This window comes from Zophobas morio, unplaced genomic scaffold (genome assembly GCF_036711695.1).
Source record: "Zophobas morio isolate AGI-343-1 ecotype UQ-CSIRO unplaced genomic scaffold, CSIRO_AGI_Zmor_V1 ptg000021l, whole genome shotgun sequence".
In the NCBI taxonomy this organism is placed as follows: Eukaryota; Metazoa; Arthropoda; class Insecta; order Coleoptera; family Tenebrionidae; genus Zophobas; species Zophobas morio.
This window is the reverse complement of record NW_026972126.1, coordinates 21,896,721-21,915,036: the sequence shown is the minus strand read 5'-3', so window position 1 is coordinate 21,915,036 and position 18,316 is coordinate 21,896,721. Positions and strand designations below refer to the sequence as shown.

The 18,316-nt window shown below is 34.3% G+C and overlaps 6 protein-coding genes across 6 annotated transcripts; 3 read left to right on the top strand and 3 right to left on the bottom strand.

Annotated features, from left to right (window-relative positions):
- Nucleotides 1–40: 40 nt before the first annotated feature.
- Nucleotides 41–1,128, bottom strand: LOC135132602 (enoyl-CoA hydratase domain-containing protein 3, mitochondrial). The gene is made up of 4 exons (XM_064060744.1): nucleotides 1,036–1,128; nucleotides 893–990; nucleotides 515–841; nucleotides 41–464 (listed from the first exon to the last, which is right to left on the bottom strand). Exons 1-4 carry the CDS (start codon nucleotides 1,063–1,065, stop codon nucleotides 89–91), a joined length of 831 nt encoding a protein of 276 aa, XP_063916814.1. The 5' UTR covers nucleotides 1,066–1,128; the 3' UTR covers nucleotides 41–88.
- Nucleotides 1,129–1,196: 68 nt separating this feature from the next.
- Nucleotides 1,197–2,153, top strand: LOC135132601 (protein KTI12 homolog). Its single transcript, XM_064060743.1, has 3 exons — nucleotides 1,197–1,356; nucleotides 1,409–1,812; nucleotides 1,861–2,153. The coding sequence occupies exons 1-3, from the start codon at nucleotides 1,197–1,199 to the stop codon at nucleotides 2,128–2,130; spliced, it is 834 nt and encodes a 277-aa protein (XP_063916813.1). The 3' UTR covers nucleotides 2,131–2,153.
- Nucleotides 2,154–7,739: 5,586 nt separating this feature from the next.
- LOC135131995 (glutamyl-tRNA(Gln) amidotransferase subunit C, mitochondrial) lies at nucleotides 7,740–8,381 on the top strand. The gene is made up of 2 exons (XM_064059895.1): nucleotides 7,740–8,156; nucleotides 8,207–8,381. Exons 1-2 carry the CDS (start codon nucleotides 7,831–7,833, stop codon nucleotides 8,379–8,381), a joined length of 501 nt encoding a protein of 166 aa, XP_063915965.1. The 5' UTR covers nucleotides 7,740–7,830.
- Nucleotides 8,347–9,677, top strand: LOC135131994 (DNA polymerase subunit gamma-2, mitochondrial). Its single transcript, XM_064059894.1, has 4 exons — nucleotides 8,347–8,787; nucleotides 8,841–9,002; nucleotides 9,090–9,276; nucleotides 9,371–9,677. The coding sequence occupies exons 1-4, from the start codon at nucleotides 8,347–8,349 to the stop codon at nucleotides 9,652–9,654; spliced, it is 1,074 nt and encodes a 357-aa protein (XP_063915964.1). The 3' UTR covers nucleotides 9,655–9,677.
- Nucleotides 9,678–14,833: 5,156 nt separating this feature from the next.
- Uk114 (UK114) lies at nucleotides 14,834–15,534 on the bottom strand. Its single transcript, XM_064060860.1, has 3 exons — nucleotides 15,416–15,534; nucleotides 15,138–15,367; nucleotides 14,834–15,089 (listed from the first exon to the last, which is right to left on the bottom strand). The coding sequence occupies exons 1-3, from the start codon at nucleotides 15,478–15,480 to the stop codon at nucleotides 14,965–14,967; spliced, it is 420 nt and encodes a 139-aa protein (XP_063916930.1). The 5' UTR covers nucleotides 15,481–15,534; the 3' UTR covers nucleotides 14,834–14,964.
- Nucleotides 15,535–16,542: 1,008 nt separating this feature from the next.
- On the bottom strand, nucleotides 16,543–17,657 carry LOC135131783 (elastase-1-like). Its single transcript, XM_064059631.1, has 6 exons — nucleotides 17,589–17,657; nucleotides 17,361–17,530; nucleotides 17,144–17,310; nucleotides 16,998–17,093; nucleotides 16,789–16,919; nucleotides 16,543–16,737 (listed from the first exon to the last, which is right to left on the bottom strand). Exons 1-6 carry the CDS (start codon nucleotides 17,655–17,657, stop codon nucleotides 16,543–16,545), a joined length of 828 nt encoding a protein of 275 aa, XP_063915701.1.
- Nucleotides 17,658–18,316: the final 659 nt, after the last annotated feature.

The following is an 18,316-nucleotide window of genomic DNA, read 5'->3' as shown; positions in this document are numbered from 1 at the left end:
GGTCACACACGGTTTGAATTTGCGCGCGCATTGACACAAATTTAGCAAAAATATGTAGTTTATTTTGAAAATTTACAAAAAATACAGATCAACGGTGTTTCCAGGACGGTTTGCGCTTTTCGATGAAGGCTCTGACCCCTTCTTTGCCGTCTTCGAGGCTGAGGTTGTCCACCATGACTTGAGCCCCCATCTTGTAGGCTTCTTTGAGACTGAGGTCCACCTGTTGGTAGTAAAATCGCTTGCCTAATTCCACCACGGTGCGACTTTTTTTCACGATTTGATCACACACTGCTTTAACATCTTCATCCAAATTGTTCTCGGAAATCTGGGTGATCAAACCTTTTTCTTCGGCTTCTTTGGCGCCAATCGTGATTCCTGAATAGAGCAACTTCAAGGCGGTTGCTTTAGGGACGACGCGCGCCAGCGCTATTCCGGGGGTTGAGCAGAAAACACCAAAATGAATTCTGCAATAATTTTTTCATTAATAGACACTAACATACAAGTGAAATCTTACCCAGGTGTTGAGAATGAACTTTTTTTAGAACAGAAGGCCAAGTCACACTGGGCGACAAGTTGGCATCCGGCTGCCACTGCTATTCCATCAACTTTCGCTATTATGGGCACTGGAGAATCGATTATTTTGTACATTAATTGCGTGGCGAGTTGGAAGACTTTGGCGTGTTCTTCTGGACTGCGCTCTGGGGACATTTCTTTCAAGTCGTGACCAGTGCTGAATATGCTGTTCGCGGACCCCAAAACTATGACTCTTGTTGTATTCGCAGATTCAAACTCCGTGATTTTTTGAATAAGTTCTTGCATCATTTTAATCGATAGTGCGTTACTACAAAGATGATTATGTTGCAAGTTTTCGTACACAATTATGCAGAATTACCGTGTGTCGTGATCGTCCATGACCAGATTTGCGATTCCATGCTGAACCGTGGCGTGAACAAAATTAGAGGAATTCCTGGCACCCAAGTGGAGTGAGTGCTACAATACAAATTAAAGACTTCGTAAAATGGTCTTTATACTCGCCTTTAGGTGATAAAACGGGCGAGCAAACATTTTGCAGACTTTCTTGTTCGATTAGAAATCACGGAGTGCGCGTTTTATCAAGTTATCATAAAAATAAGCCCCACCAGTTTACACCTAACCTCAAAAAAATTTACCTTATCGTAAAGTTTTTTCGTCAAAAAATGCCTCTGGTCGTGATAACAGGGGTACCCAGTAGTGGAAAAACCACCAGGGCCAACGAATTAAAACAGTTTTTTGAGAAAAATAAAAAACAAGTATTTGTAGTAAGCGAAAATGAGCAAATTACGAAGGCGAACTTTGAAAAAAATCAATTTTATTCAGGTAATTAACTAAAAACAACGTTGTATTGTTTCACCCACAATTTTAATCGTAGATTCGTCGAAAGAGAAGCACATTCGGGGCCTCCTCAAGTCCGAAGTTTTAAAATTGATGACTCCGAACAATGTGGTGATTTTGGACGCCTTAAACTACATCAAAGGTTTCCGCTATGAGTTGTACTGTGGCTCCAAAGCGAACAAAAACACCCAATGTACCCTCCACGTGGAAATAAATCGTGACGAAGCGTGGACCTTCAACGAAAATCGGACTCCAGAAAGCGAAAAATACAGCAGGGACACTTTTGACGCTCTCGTGATGCGGTATGAAGAACCGGAAAGGAAAAACCGCTGGGATTCACCGCTTTTTGTGGTTTTTCCCCAGCAAGATTTAAATACGGAAGGGATTAGATCTGCGTTGTTTGACGAGGCGCCGCCACCACCCAACATGTCCACACAAAACGTAAAAACTTGTTACACTGTAATATTTTTATTTACAAATTGGTTGCAGCCCTCTTTAAATTCAACCAACTTTTTGTACGATTTGGATCAAGTCACGAAGAAGATAGTGGACGGGCTTATCCGTAACAAGAACATGGGGCAAAAAGGGGTGATCAACGTCGATGGGTTTCCGGGTTTGTCGGTGGACATTTCAAACGCGACGGTCCAGCAGCTGATGATTTTGAGAAGGCAGTATTTAACGTATTGTAAAATGCACCCTCCAGAAACCCGACAAATTCCGCAGTTGTTTGTACAGTATTTGAGTACGAGTTTGCAGTAAATAAAGTTGTGCTCCATTTTAAATTTAGGGATTTTGTGTTGCTGGGTTGGTACCGACCACTTTTGAAATCCACAGTGAAATCTCTCCATATCCAAATAATTTCTAAAAAGTTGTGGTTTCATTTTTATAATTAGATCTAGTACTCAAATCATCTCATAAATTTGTTTGAAATCAAGAAAACGAAGCAAAGTAAAGTGGGATTTATAAACACCGTTGATAGTAACTTTGATGTTCAACTTTTACCGTATTTAAAGGGGTTGTAGAAGAAAAATAGAGGATACTTGTCGAAATACGTCTACGCATACTAAGAAATCAAGGCAAAATGTAGCCCCGCCCACCCACCCTATCTCAATTGTGATGAATTTTTCATTCGTTGTCAGATCGAGGGGCGGGGCTTAATTGCAAGATCCCTATTTGTCTACCAGAATTTACGATTTTAAACATGTTTTAAGTTTCTTGTTCTGAAAAGACGACTACTTATATTAGAAAAAAGACAAAATATAAGGCCCGCCCACCCGCCCTATCTTAATTGAAAAAATTGCATCTGAAGTACAGTCCAACCAATACTGCTTCTCTGAAAACTGATAAAATTTAATTTTGCCGAATTTTACTTTTTCGTGATAACCTCTGTGGAGTAAAAAAAAATGTAATAGAAAAAAAGGTTTCACCTTCTTAAAAAAAGACAGCTGGGAGCCCCCAGAAGATTTAATGATATTAAAAAAGACACTTGGGGCCCCCGAGAAGATTTCGCCTTTTTTTAAAAAAGGAGACTTGGGACCCCCGACATGGTTTCACATTCTTAAAAAAAAAAGATATTTGGGGCCCCCGAGAAGGTTTTATATTTTTAAAAAAGACAGTTGGGACCCCCGAGAAGGTTTCAGATTAAAAAAAAAGATATTTGGGGACCCTAAAAAGGTTTTATAATTTTTAAGAAAGATATTTGGGGCTCCTAAGAATGTTTTATATTTTTAAAAAAGACAGTTGGAACCCCCGAGAAGATTTCACATTAAAAAAAAAAAAGATTTTTGGGACCCCCGAGAAGGTTTCACATTAAAAAAAAATATTTTTGGGACCCCCGAGAAGGTTTCACATTAAAAAAAAAAACATTTGGTGCCTCGGAGAAGGTTTTACATTTTAAAAAAGGACAGTTGGGACCTCCGAGAAGGTTTTACATTTTTAAAAAGTCAGTTGGGCCCCCGAGAAGGTTTCACATTAAAAAAAAATATTTGGCGTCCCCGAGAAGGTTTTACATTTTTAAAAACGACAGTTGAGACCCCCGAGAAGGTTTCACATTCTTAACAAAGACAATCGGGACCCCGAGAAGGTTTTTACATTGTTAAAAAAATACATTCGGGACCCCCGAGAAGGTTTTACATTTTTAAAATAGACAGTTGGGTCCCCGAGAAGGTTTCGTATTCTTCAAAAAAGGATATATGAGACCCCGAGGAGGATTCACATTAAAAAAAAAAGAAAATTGGCGCCCCTGAGGAGGTTTTACATTTTTAAAAAAGACAGTTGGGACCCCTGAGAAGGTTTCACATTAAAAAAAAAAGATATTTGGAGCCCCTAAAAAGGTTTTATATTTTTAAGAAAGATATTTGGGGCTCCTAAGAATGTTTTATATTTTTAAAAAAGACAGTTGGAACCCCCGAGAAGGTTTCATATTAAAAAAAAAAACTATTTTTGGGACCCCCGAGAAGGTTTCACATTAAAAAAAAAGATGTTTGGGCCTCCGAGAAGGTTTTACATTAAAAAAAAAAACAGTTGGGATCCCCGACAAGGTTTCACATTAAAAAAAAAAGATATTTGGGGCCCCCGAGAAGGTTTCACATTAAAAAAAAATATTTTTGGGGTCCGCGAGAAGGTTTTACATTAAAAAAAAACATTTGGCGCCCCCGAGAAGGTTTTACATTTTTAAAAAAGACAGTTGGCACCCCCGAGAAGGTTTTACATTTTTAAAAAAGACAGTTAGGACCCCCGAGAAGGGTTTACATTTTTAAAAAAGACAGTTGGAGCCTCCGAGAAGGTTTCACATTAAAAAAAAAAAACAATTTTTGAGACCCCCGAGAAGGTTTCACATTAAAAAAAAATATTTTTGGGGCCCGTGAGAAGGTTTCACATAAAAAAAAACATTTGGCGCCCCCGAGAAGGTTTTACATTTTTAAAAAAGACAGTTGGAACCCCCGAGAAGGTTTTACATTTTTAAAAAAGACAGTTGGGACTCCCGAGAAGGTTTCACATTTTTAACAAAGACAATTGGGACCACCGAGAAGGTTCTACATTCTTAAAAAAAATACATTTGGGGCCCCCGAGAAGGTTCTACATTTAAAAAAAATACATTTGGGGCCCCTGGGAAGGTTTTACATTTTTAAAATAGACAGTTGGGTCCCCGAGAAGGTTTCGTATTCTTCAAAAAAGGATATTTGAGACCCCGAGAAGGATTCACATTAAAAAAAAAGAAAGAAAATTGGCGCCCCTGGGGAGGTTTTACATTTTTAAAAAAGACAATTGGAACTCTCGAGGAGGTTTCACATTCTTAAAAAAATACATTTGGGGCCTCCGAAAATGTTTTACATTTTGAAAAAAGACAGTTGGAACCCCCGAGAAGGTTTTACATTTTGAAAAAAGACAGTTGGAACCCTCGAGAAGGTTTTACATTTTTAAAAAAGACAGTTGGGACCCCCGAGAAGGTTTCACATTTTTAACAAAGACAATTGGGACCACCGAGAAGGTTCTACATTCTTAAAAAAAAAATACATTTGGGGCCCCCGAGAAGGTTTTACATTAAAAAAAAAAATACATTTGGGGCCCCTGGGAAGGTTTTACATTTTTAAAATAGACAGTTGGGTCCCCGAGAAGGTTTCGTATTCTTCAAAAAAGGATATTTGAGACCCCGAGAAGGATTGACATAAAAAAAAAAAAAGAAAATTGGCGCTCCTGGGGAGGTTTTACATTTTTAAAAAAGACAACTGGAACTCTCGAGGAGGTTTCACATTCTTAAAAAAATACATTTGGGGCCTCCGAGAATGTTTTACATTTTTAAAAAAAGACACTTTTTGCTCCCGAGAAGGCTTCACCTTTTTTTAAAAAAGGAGAGTTGGGACCCTCAACAAAGTTTCATCTTCTTATAAAAAAGACGTTTGGGGGTCCCGAGAAGGTTTCACATTTTTAACAATGACAATTGGGACCCTCCAGAAGGTTTTACATTTTTAAAAACAACATTTGGGACCCCCGAGACCGTCTCACATAAAAAAAAGATATTTGGGCCCTTGAGAAGGTTTTACATTAAAAAAACCAGTTGTGATACCCGAGAAGGTTTCATATTTCAAGAAAAAACATTTGGGGCCCCCGACAAGGTTTCACATTTTAAAAAAATACAGTTGGGACCCCCGAGAAGGTTTTACATTAAAAAAAAAGATATTTGGGTCCTCGAGAAGGTTTCGTGTTCTTAAAAAAAGGATATTTGAGACCCTGAGAAGGATTCACATTAAAAAAAAAAAAAAAGAAAATTGGCGCCTCTGAGGAGGTTTTACATTTTTAAAAAAGACCACTGGAACTCCCGAGAAGGTTTCAAATTCTTAAAAAAAATACATTTTTAAAAAAGACAGTTGGGCCCCTGAGAAGGTTTCATACTAAAAAAAAAAGATATTTGGCCCCCCTAACAAGGTTTTAGCAGTATATTTTTAAAAAAGACAGTTGGAACGCCCGAGAAGGTTTTACATTTTTAAAAAAGGCAGTTGAGACCCCCGAGAAGGTCTCACATAAAAAAAAGATATTTGGGCCCCCGAGAAGGTTTTACATTAAAAAAAAGATATTTAAGGCCCTTAAGAAGATTTTATATTTTTAAACAATACAGTTGGAACCCCCGAGAAGATTTCACAATAAAAAAAAAACAATTTTTGCAAAATCCATATTTGTTTACAAAAATTTACTATTTTAAACATATCTTAAGTTTTTTGTTGTGAAAAGATGTCTACGTATATTAAAAAACAAGACAAAATATTAGCCCCGCCCACCCACCCTGTCCCAATTGTAATTAATTTTTTTTATTCGTCGTAAGCCAGGGGGGCGGAGTTTAACTGCAAAATACTTATTTTTCTAAGAGAAATTACCATGTGAAACTTAGTAATCGTGTTGTTCAAAGAAAATGATGTATACTAAGAGAAAAATAAAACTAAAAATTTGGTTCTCAATTGTGGTGAATTTTTTATTCGCTATCAGATCGCGGGGCGGGGTTTAATTCCAAAATCCATATTTACCTACAAAAATGTACCACTTTAAACATGTCTTAAGGTTTTTGTTGTGAAAAGACTACGTATATTAAAAACCAATACAAAATATAAGCCCCACCCACCCACTCTGTCTCAATTGTAATGAATTTTTGTTATTCGTCGTAAGCCAGGGGGGCGGAGTTTAATTGCAAAATCCTTATTTTTCTAAGAGAAATTACTTACCATGTGAAACTTAGTATTAAGCAATCGTGTTGTTCAAAGAAAATGATGTATATTAAGACAAAAACAAAACTAAAAATTTGGTTCTCAATTGTGGTGAATTTTTTATTCGTTGTCAAATCGAGGGCGGAGTTTTATTCCAAAATCCATGTTTTCCCAATTTTTTTTTCTTAATATACGTAGTATTCCTTGAACACAACATTCAAAAACATGTTTTTAATAAAAAAAATGCAGTTAAGCACCGCCTCCTTAGTTCATGACGAATAAAACAAATCATCACAGTTGAGACAGGGCGGGTGGGCGGGCTTACATTTTACCTTTTTGTTTTGGTATGTGTAGATTTCTTTTCATAAAATCAAACTTAAAACATGTTCAAAATACTAAGTTTGTATAAAGAAATATCGATTTTGCAATTAGGCTCCGCCCCATAATTGCAAAATCCATATTTCTTTGCAAAAATGTACGATCTTAACCATGTTTTAAGTTTCTTGTTATGAAAAGATGGCTACGTATATTAAGAAAACAGGCGAAATATAAACCCCGCCCACCCACCCTGTCTCAATTGTGACGAATTTTTTATTCGTCGTTAAGCCAGGAGGGCGGAGCTTAATTGCAAAATCTTTGTTTTCATACGAGAAATTATCTTGTGAAACGTGTTCTCAAGTAATCCTGTTATACAAAGAAAACTAAATGTATTAATTAAAAAAGAAAACCAAAAAAGAATTCCCACTCATCCGTCTCGATCTCAAACCTGATGAATTTTTTATTCGTTGTCAGCCCGAGGGGCGGAGCCTAATGATAAAATCGATACACCCCTACAAAAATTTACCACTTTAAACAAGTTTTACGTTTCTTTTTGTGAAAAGAAGATTACAGATATTAAGAAAAAAGGCACTATGTAAGCCCCGCCCACCCGCCCTGTCTCAATTCTGATGATGGGACGTGGCGTAATTGTAAAATACTTATTTTTGTACGAGAGAACAGTGTGGAAAATGATGGCAGATGAGGCTCAATCAGAAAAATATCCCCCCGACTTCAGGGGATTTTCCTTCGAATTGGCAGCACTGTACACTACCCCAGTTTGATTGGTTGAAAACCCATAAATGGACCTTACCGTTTTGGCTCGAATTTTTTGAAACAGATAGGGAGTTTCCGTTTTCAGCGTTATAAGTTGGTACAAAACCTAACCTCACTTCACCATGTTTTTAACCTATTCGACTCAAAAACCAAGTTTTGAGTTCGGACGAAAATGAATTTTTTGCCGAGATTCACAAAGTCGTTGCGCTTGTATCGCCTGAAGTCGTCTTTAACCGCAACAGAGACCAGTGCAGCCGCACAAAACCAAAAATTTTTAGTCCCTCAAGAACCGGTTAAATCCAAAATAGACCCGAAAAAGTTGCCCCCTAGAACGAAAATTGACGCAGACACGATAGCCCTCCTCGAACGACTATCTCTGGTGGACTGTGCTAACAAACAAGGCATTGAAACCCTAGAAGAAGCTATAGCTTTCGCTGATCAAATCCAGCAAGTGGACACGACGAATGTAGAACCGCTAATTACAGTCCTAGAAGACAGGTAATTCGGGTAATAATGTAACAACACTTGTGTTGTATGTACAATTTAAGACCTCTACGTACGCGCCAAGACTCTGTAACCGAAGGAAACTGCCGCGCTGAAGTCCTAAGCAACGCGTCTCTCACAGAAGAAGACTATTTCGTAGCCCCGCCTGGCAACATCCCGCTGGAAGCCCGAGAAAATTTGTTGTATGATGAACTTCAACAAGATAATAAGCCTGTGTGAAAAACGCGGTTTTCTGCACAAAACCATCCATCCGACTGTGCATGTAGAGACTTTTAGACTAGGACCAGTTGGGGCGCTCCTACAGGAGAATTTACGCACGGAGTGGTTTAACAGTATCGTCATTAACAAAGACATTCAGGTTTTTCCTAGTCAGAACGGACTTTCGGACACTTACAACTTTGCCAAAGAAGCGTCTTTGAACATATTGCCGTTTGGGGTCACGCAAGTCGCGCAGAAGAAGCGACTGTGGGAAGAACAATTTAAGATGCAGGAGCACGACGGGGTGGATTTTTTGAGCTACTTTGAGCACGACGAGATTTTTCGGTGTTGGGTTTTCCTGAATCCGTCAAATGCGGTGCAGTTTTTTCATCAGTGGCAAAGGGAGAGGCGAATGTGGTGGAGAAAAGTATTTGAGTTTGATTTCGTGGGGGTTAATATTTTTTCGTTGTTTTGTTGTAGTTTTCTACTTCTCCAGCTAGGTATGTTTTGACGGACATTAAAAATGGCGACGGTAATTCTCAGAGGGTGGATATTTTGGCGAAGTATCCATGGGGTGAGCAGCTGGTGGAAAGTTTGGGGTTGGTTAATGAAGTTGATGGGGTTACCAGTAGTCAGTTACAGGTAGGTGTAAATGTCAATATGGATTCTAGAGTCTAAGTTTGAAGCGCCCTCTACACTAGTTGCCACACAAGTTATAATTTATTTTAGATTAAAGACGGAAAAAAGTTAGTTCAGGCACAATGCGTTTTCAGCAAAATATACTCCTCTGTGATGCTCCTCAACACCTTGTGTGACGCCTATGACGAGCCTATTTTTCAAGACAATCCGCGACCTCTCTTACGATTACATCGCAAACTAGCGCCTTACAAAATCAGCTTTTCCGTTCCTTCTGGATGTAAGTTACATTTACAATTGTTTGATTAATTTTGTGTTGTCAAACAAATGTGGCTGTGTGATGCGGACTTATTTCATTGTTGCCAACATTGCAGCAAAGTCCCTAGTGGATGAGTTAAAAGATCTGGCACTGTATATATGTCGGCAGTTGCGGAAAAACCACGTCTCTTGTTTGTTGCTGCCCTCGAGTTATAAAAGCACGCTGGATTCGCAGTGGAGGCAATACGACCAAACGGGAATACCCTACAATGTGCTGCTTAATGAAAACACCCTTAAGACTGGGATCGCCCAACTGAGGAGTCGTGACACGACCTTGAAAGAGCAAGTTCACGTCACAGATCTGCCGGACTATGTAGAGAAATTGTTTAAAAATTATTGAATTTAATATAATTGTGACTTGTTGGTGTTTTTTTAAACGTTATCCCATATTGCCATCCAAATTTTATAAAACAACTATACATAATTTAAATAGTAGTTTAGATGCGACATACACGCTGATTTTGCAAAACCACCCTTATTGACATTGGAGTCCTCAAGCGCCAAATTTAAATAGTCCATGCCAATAAAAAAAACTTGTTTCACTACAACTCGTCGCCTGAGAACTTGTTTGATCTACAGACCAGAGCGCGCTCAGGCCAATGTCGACTCTAAGCGTTCAGAAGCGATTTGGTTGGTTTGGACTATAATTTCTGCGGTAAATAGTTGTTCGGTCGGTTTTTATAACGTCGAAGTGAATATTTTTGGTACAATTTAGATGATTTTCTATATTTTGTTTAATTAAGAATTAATTCTTTATTTGTGTTTTATACTAGCAAAACGTCTTAAACTAAGAATATTGTTGAAATCGTAATAACCCAATGGATTTCTTTCGAGAAAATGTTTTGGAAACACTGTTCTATTTTCTATGAGTTTTTAAATGTTTTTAGTGAAAATTTTTGTGGTTGTTTTCGATACACTGTTATGATATTAACAGTGAGAAAAAAAATGAAAAATTAAAATAATCGAAAAATCGAAACCTTAAAAAATCATAAAACTGAAACATTGAAAAATCGAAATATCGAAGAACAGAAAATCGAAAAATCAAAAGATCAAGAAATCGTGGAGTCGAAAAGTCGAACAATTGAGAAACCGAAATAGGCCAAAATCGAAAAGTTAAAAATTGAACAATTTATAAATTGAGAAATTGACAATCAAAATATCTAAAAATCCAAATCTCGATAAATCGAGAAATCAAAAACTTAAAAATTCGAAAAATTGAAAATTTGAGAGATTGAAACATCAAAAAAACGATAAATCGAAAAGTGATGAAGTCGAAAAATTGAGAATTCGACAAACAAAACGTTAAAAGTTGAAAAATTGGAAAAGCGGAAAAATCAAAAAACGAAAAAATGGAAAACTGGAAAAACTGAGAAACCGAAATAGGCCAAAATAAAAAATTGAAAAACTGATAAATCGAACACCTGAACAATCAAATCTCGGTAAATCGGGAATGAAAAATTAACAAATCGAAAAATTGAAAAACAGAACATCTAAAACCAGGAAGTCGAAAAATCGAAAGATTAAGAAATATTGAAAAATTAAAATATCAAAAGATTGAAAAATCTAAAATTTAAAAATCCAAAAATTGAAAAATCGAAAAAGTAAAAAGGTAGATACATCGAAAAATCCAGAAGTCAAAAATAGAAAAGCCGAAGAATTGAAATATTGAAAAATCCTAAAACTGAAATATCTAAACACTGAAAAATCGAAATCAAAAAAGTGAAGTCGAAAAATAGAAACCTTAAAAAATCGAAAAATCGAAAAATCAAAAACCTGAAAAATCAAAAAATTAAAGAACTAAAGAACAGGAAAATCGAAACACTCGAAGGTCAAGAAATGGGAAAATCAAAACATCGATTGATTGAAAAATCGAGAATTTGACAAAATGACAATTGAAAAATAGAAAATCTAAAACTAGGAAGTCGAAAAATCAAAACATTAAGAAATCGAAACATTTGAAAAATTCGAAAACTTGAAAAATTCAGATATCGAAGAACTGAACTGAAAAATCGACAAATCGAAAAATCTAAAATTTTTAAAATTAAAAAATCGAAAATTGAAAAATCGAAAAAGTAAAATAATCGACACATCGAAAAATCCAGGAGTCAAAAAGCGAAAAGTCGAAGAATCGAAATATTGAAAAATCCCAAAACTGAGATCGAAAAACTGAAAAATGAAAGAAAACCTGAAAAATTCGAAAACTGAAATATCCAAAAACTGATAACCTAAAAAGCAATCGAAAAATCCAAAAAGTGAAGTCGAAAAATCGAAATCTTAAAAAAACTAAAAAATGAAAAATCGAAAAATTAAAGAATTGAAGAACAGGAATATCGAAACCCTCGAAAGTCAAGAAATGGGAAAATCAAAACATCGATTAATTGAAAAATCGAAAAATTGACAATCTAAATGTCAAATATGAAAAATTGAAAAAACGACAATTGAACAACAGAAAATCTAAACCGGGAAGTCGGAAAATCGATGGATTAAGAAATCAAAACATTTGAAAAATTCGAAAACATGAAAAACGGAAATATCGAAGAACTGAAATGAACTATCGAGAAATCGAAAAACTGAAAAATCTAAAATTTAAAAATCGAGAAAGTAAAAAGTAGACACATCGAAAAATCCAGAAGTCAAAAATGGAAAAGAAACAGAAAGAACAGAAATATTGAAAAATCCCAAAACTGAAATATCCAAAAACTGAGAATCTAAAGAATGGAAAAATTGAGAAATCGAAAAACCAAAAAAGTGAAGGCGAAATATCGAAACCTTAAAAAAATCGAAAAATTGAAAAATCAAAAACCTGCGAAATCGTAAGATCGAAAAATTGAATAATAAGTAAACTGAAAAATCCCAAAACTGAAATGTCCAAAAACTGAGAAATTAAAAAATTGAAAAATTGAGAAATCGAAAAATCTAAAATTTTAAGGGCCGGTTTATAGAAGCGCGAGTTAAATATTTAATCCTCGATTAATTTAACACTGGATTAAAATGTGGAATGGAAGCTCGTGATTGTTTAAAACCTGCACGTCGCCTAGCAACGAACCTCAATTAAAAGTTAATCGCGAATTAACTTTAACTTCGGTTTCTATAAACCAGGTCTAAATATTGAAAAATTAAAATATCAAAAAACTGAAAAATCTAAAATTTAAAAATCGAAAAATTAAAAAAACGACAATTGAAAAACAGAAAATCTAAAACCGGTAAGTCGAAAAATCGATCGAAAGATTAAGAAATCTAAACATTTGAAAAATTGAAATATGGAAGAGCTGAAATGAACAATCGAAAAATCTTAAATTTTAAATATTGAAAAATTAAAATACCAAAAAATTGAGAAATCTAAAATTTAAAAATCGAAAAAGTAAAAAGTAGACACATCGAAAAATCCAGAAGTAAAAAATGGAAAAGAAACAGAAAGAACAGAAATACTGAAAAATCCCAAAAATATCGAAAAACTGAAAAATGAAAGAAAAATTGAAAAATCCTAAAACTGAAATATCCAAAAACTGATAATCTAAGGAATGGAAAAATTGAGAAATCGAAAAATTGAAAAATCAAAAACCTGCAAAATCGTAAGATCGAAAAATTGAATAATAAGTAAACTGAAAAATCCCAATACTGAAATGTCCAAAAACTAAGAAATTAAAAAATATAAAGAAATCTAAAATTTAAAAATCGAGAAAGTAAAAAGTAGACACATCGAAAAATCCAGAAGTCAAAAATGGAAAATAAACAGAAAGAACAGAAATATTGAAAAATCCCAAAACTGAAATATCGAAAAACTGAAAAATGAAAAAAAATTGAAAAATCCCAAAACTGAAATATCCAAAAATTGAGAATCTAAAGATGGAAAAATTGAGAAATCGAAAAATCAAAAAAGTGAAGTCGAAATATCGAAACCTTAAAAAAATCGAAAAATTGAAAAATCGAAAACCTGCAAAATCGTAAGATCGAAAAATTGAATAATAAGTAAACTGAAAAATCCCAATACTGAAATGTCCAAAAACTAAGAAATTAAAAAATTGAAAAATTGAGAAATCGAAAAATGTAAAATTTTAAATATTGAAAAATGAAAATATCAAAAAACTGAAAAATCTAAAATTTAAGAATCGAAAAATTAAAAAAACGACAATTGAAAAACAGAAAATCTAAAACCGGTAAGTCGAAAAATCGATCGAAAGATTAAGAAATCTAAACATTTGAAAAATTGAAATATGGAAGAGCCGAAATGAAAAATCGAAAAATCTTAAATTTTAAATATTGAAAAATTAAAATACCAAAAAATTGAGAAATCTAAAATTTAAAAATCGAAAAAGTAAAAAGTAGACACATCGAAAAATCCAGAAGTCAAAAATAGACAAGAAACAGAAAGAACAGAAATATTGAAAAATCCCAAAACTGAAATATCGAAAAACTGAAAAATGAAAGAAAAATTTAAAAATCCCAAAACTGAAATATCCAAAAACTGAGAATCTAAAGAATGGAAAAATTGAGAAATCGAAAAATCAAAAAAGTGAAGTCGAAATATCGAAACCTTAAAAAAATCGAAAAATTGAAAAATCAAAAACCCGCAAAATCGTAAGATCGAAAAATTGAATAATAAGTAAACTGAAAAATCCCAATACTGAAATGTCCAAAAACTAAGAAATTAAAAATTTGGAAAATTGAGAAATCGAAAAATCTAAAATTTTAAATATTGAAAAATTAAAATATCAAAAAACTGAAAAATCTAAAATTTAAAAATCGAAAAATTGAAAAAACGACAATTGAAAAACAGAAAATCTAAAACCGGGAAGTCGAAAAATTGATCGAAAGATTAAGAAATCTAAACATTTGAAAAATTGAAATATGGAAGAGCTGAAATGAAAAATCGAAAAATCTTAAATCTTAAATACTGAAAAATTAAAATACCAAAAAATTGAGAAATCTAAAATTTAAAAATCGAAAAAGGAAAAAGTAGACACATCGAAAAATCCAGAAGTCAAAAATGGAAAAGAAACAGAAAGAACAGAAATATTGAAAAATCCCAAAACTGAAATATCGAAAAACTGAAAAATGAAAGAAAAATTGAAAAATCCCAAAACTGAAATATCCAAAAACTAAGAATCTAAAGAATGGAAAAATTGAGAAATCGAAAAATCAAAAGAGTGAAGTCGAAATTTCGAAACCTTAAAAAAATCGAAAAATTGAAAAATCAAAAACCTGCAAAATCGTAAGATCGAAAAATTGAATAATAAGTAAACTGAAAAATCCCAAAACTAAAATGTCCAAAAACTGAGAAATTAAAAAATTGCAAGATTGAGAAATCGAAAAATCAAAAAAGTGAAGTTGAAAAATCGAAACCTGAAAAAATAGAAAAATTGAAAAACAAAAAAACCTGAAAAATCAATCAATTAAAAAATCGACAAATAAAGAGTTTATAAAAGTCAAAAATTGAAGAATTAAAGTGAATGAAACAGTAAGCAGCTTGTAATATTCTGGTAAATCTAGTGTCAATTTGTCGAAAGTAAAACACGTCGTTAAAAATATTATGACACTTTTTCTATTGTAGTTAATTTTATAGTTATAAACAAACACTGTTGCCAACATAAGTCGAGGAGTCCTCAACCGTCATTTAATTTAAATTATGACGCTTCTCTATGTTCTCTGGTTACACTGTAGAGGACATATGAGTGACGTCACCGACGGCTGCGATCACTTCAATTTCCACGTTTGCGTTTAAGGGGAGCTTGGCCACTTGAAAGGCAGACCGTGCCGGAAAATTGCTCTTAAAAACTGAAAATAGAATCAGTCTCCATCTATTGGTTAATAGCTTGAACTTACACTCCTTATAAACCACATTAACGTCAGCAAAGTCATTCATATTTGCCAAAAACAGCGTGCTTTTGATGACCTTCTCATAAGACGAACCAGAGTCTTCTAAAATGTATCCTAGCCATGTTAGAGCTTGTCTAGCTTCAGCTGCTGCTCCTCCTTCAACCAGTTTCAAGGTATTTTTGTCAAGGCCGAGGACTCCAGAGACGTAAAGAGTTCGGTCTAGAAGGACAGCCTGACTGTAACAGTTTGTTTAAAATTATATCAAGGACACAAAAATCACAAACTTATAAGGTGCTACGACTTTTGGGGCTCTTGACGTGCTTATGATTTTTCGAATAAGAGAAGACATTTTGTTGGGTCTGACAGGGTCAAAGTTCTTACACACACTGAAAGTATAAATATTTATTCGGTTAGTAACGAATTCATGATAATGATTGTTTTCACTATTATGTAATCAGTTAATTACTGATAAGGATTCTAAAACTCCACTTTTTACTTGTCGAGCGTAAACGAGCTTTCATATAGAATATTGTTCAGTCTTATCTTAGCAAGTTTTAGCCCCGCCCACCCACCCGCCCTCTATTTTCTTAGAGGGTATGTTATTTGCCACAGTCAGTCTTATCTTAGCCCGCGCAGCTAATTCTTGTGGCTTTCTAATCGGAAACAAAGTGATTTTTTTTACCGACCCCAACACGTGTAAATTTGTTCCATTATTTGTAAATTCACAGATACGGTTAGGATTGTAATCGTTAACTGATGCTTACACAATTTAACATACTGTAAATTTATTTACAACACTTCTTAGTTCTTCACACAGGATTGCTAATAGTTCATTTACGGCAGTTAATTAACAAAATTCACAATATCGATGCATTTTGTGTTTATTTATCATGTGTTTTGTTTGAGGTAAACAGTTGACGATATAAATTATTTGTTCGAATCGTTGATAAAGTTTTTTTCTTTTGTTGTTATAAATCTGCTAGTTTTTTTTTTATGTAAATATTTTGTTGATGAATGTTTCCATCACATAAATTACCTGATGTCCAATTTTAATCTCAAATAAGAATTATTTGTTGTTTTAAAATTTCACAAGATTGTATGGCGAATTTATGTTGTTTATTGCTCTTTTTGAAACTTTAACGCTTGTTCAATTGTAGTTTAATATCAGAGTTATAGAAATTAAACTTTTAAACGGAATTGAGTAACAATAACACTTGGCGGAAGCGGAGTGCGCGGTTCCTTTTCGAGCTGTCAGATCTTCCATAGCCGGGACCCAACTGTTTGTAATTTTTCGAAAATGCTGGAAGTTCTGTCGACTAATTTTGTATATTTAATCCAAATTTTGAATTTTTTGCCCAGAATATCTTTATTACTTAAGTTAAAAAAATCAGTTTACACAAAGTTGCAGATATTAAATGTTGCTGAATATTTTTAAATTTATCCCAGTTGCTGTCGCTATCCATGGAACGTAAGACGAAACTCTTGTGAATACCGAATTATTGTTGTCGTTTTCACAGCTACCACTCTGCGTGATGTAGATCAGGAATCCTAGTAGAACTGGTTTGTTGTTTTTGCTGGTGATAAACAATGGATCACCACTGTCTCCCTACAAAAAAATCTGAACTAATTTAAGGTCTAATAATTACGTAAAACTGACAGTGCAAGGTTTGCCTTCTGCAAGAAACGAAGTTGCGCAGATTTTGCTGTCAGCATAATTAACCAAAGCACATTTGGTCGAATCGGTTATGTGCATCGCAGCCTTTCTCATTCTGGAGGACAGTGATCCATCTACACAATTATTAAAGAAAAAAGACAAGTATTAGTGAAATAAAAACTTTAATTGTGTAAATTATTTATTGTACATACGGCTACTTGTCTTTCCAAAACCAGTAAGATATGCCATTTTTTCGAAAAGCAACTGCTTATCATTCATGTGCAGTCGAATTGGTTGAACACGGGGACCTAAAACATGATTTAAATCTTTTTTTTTTCGTAAAAAATTAATACTGAACCCAATTTGGCCGCTTCGTTCAATTCCAACAACGCAATGTCATTTAAACCAATACCGGTGTTGTCCATCGAAGTATAATTTGGATGGACAATAATTCTTTGCAAATCGTGTGTTTGAGAGTTCTCGCCATTGATGTGGATACTGCCTAGAGAGACACGAATCTCGCTCCTAAATTTTTTACTTCTATAGAATGTCTTTTAATATTTAATGTGACTTACGGTTTAGAGTTTGGTGTTTGTGTACAATGAGCGGTGGTTAATACCCATTGAGGGTGAATTAAACCACCACTACATAAAGGAGACCAGTCGTTGGTAAGTTCTATGCGTTGGAGTAAGAGTGCGTGGAACGGATAGTCTCCAGAGGCTGGTTCATCGGGTCTAAAATTTCCCTAAGTAGGTGGATTTCTTAAAATCAAATATGTGTGTGTAATGCACGTAGGTACTTACATTGGTTATAGGGCTTACACTTTCCAGTAAAACACACAAGTAAAAAAGTTGGCTAAAAAGTATCAACATTTTGATGTTTTCGCTACTGAATTATGGTTTTCGTGCGATTTCATTAAATAGCCAAATTTTTGACAATAGGTGATCATTAATTTAAAATAGACTATTTCCTGTTCAAAAACCTGTACAATAGACAAAAAAGCCAATTTTGTTGGAACGATTTATTAACATAAGTGGAGTTATTTAAATGCGATTAATCGTAAAGGTCGATTTATAAACTTGTGGCTGACGTTGCTGTTCGTTTTTTAACCTCCGCCCCCTTGGCTCACGACGAATAAAAAAATCATCACAATTGAGATAGGGCGGGTGGGCGGGGCTTAAATTTTTCCTTTTTTTCTTAAGATGTGTAGTTATCTTTTCACAACATGAAACTTAAAACATGTTTAAAATAGTTTAAAACTTTTGTTTTCTTAATATACATAGTCATTTTTCACAACAAGAAATTGAAAACATGGTTAAAATGGTACATTTTTGCAAGGAAATATGGATTTTGCAATTATGGGGCGGAGCTTAATGGCAAAATCGGTATTTCTTTATACAAATTTGGAAACAAGTCTACACATGTTAAAACAAAAAGGCAAAATATAAGCCCGCCCACCCGCCCTGTCTCAGTTGTGATGATTTTTTTTATTCGTCGTGAATCAAGAGGGTGGACGTTAACTGCAAAATAC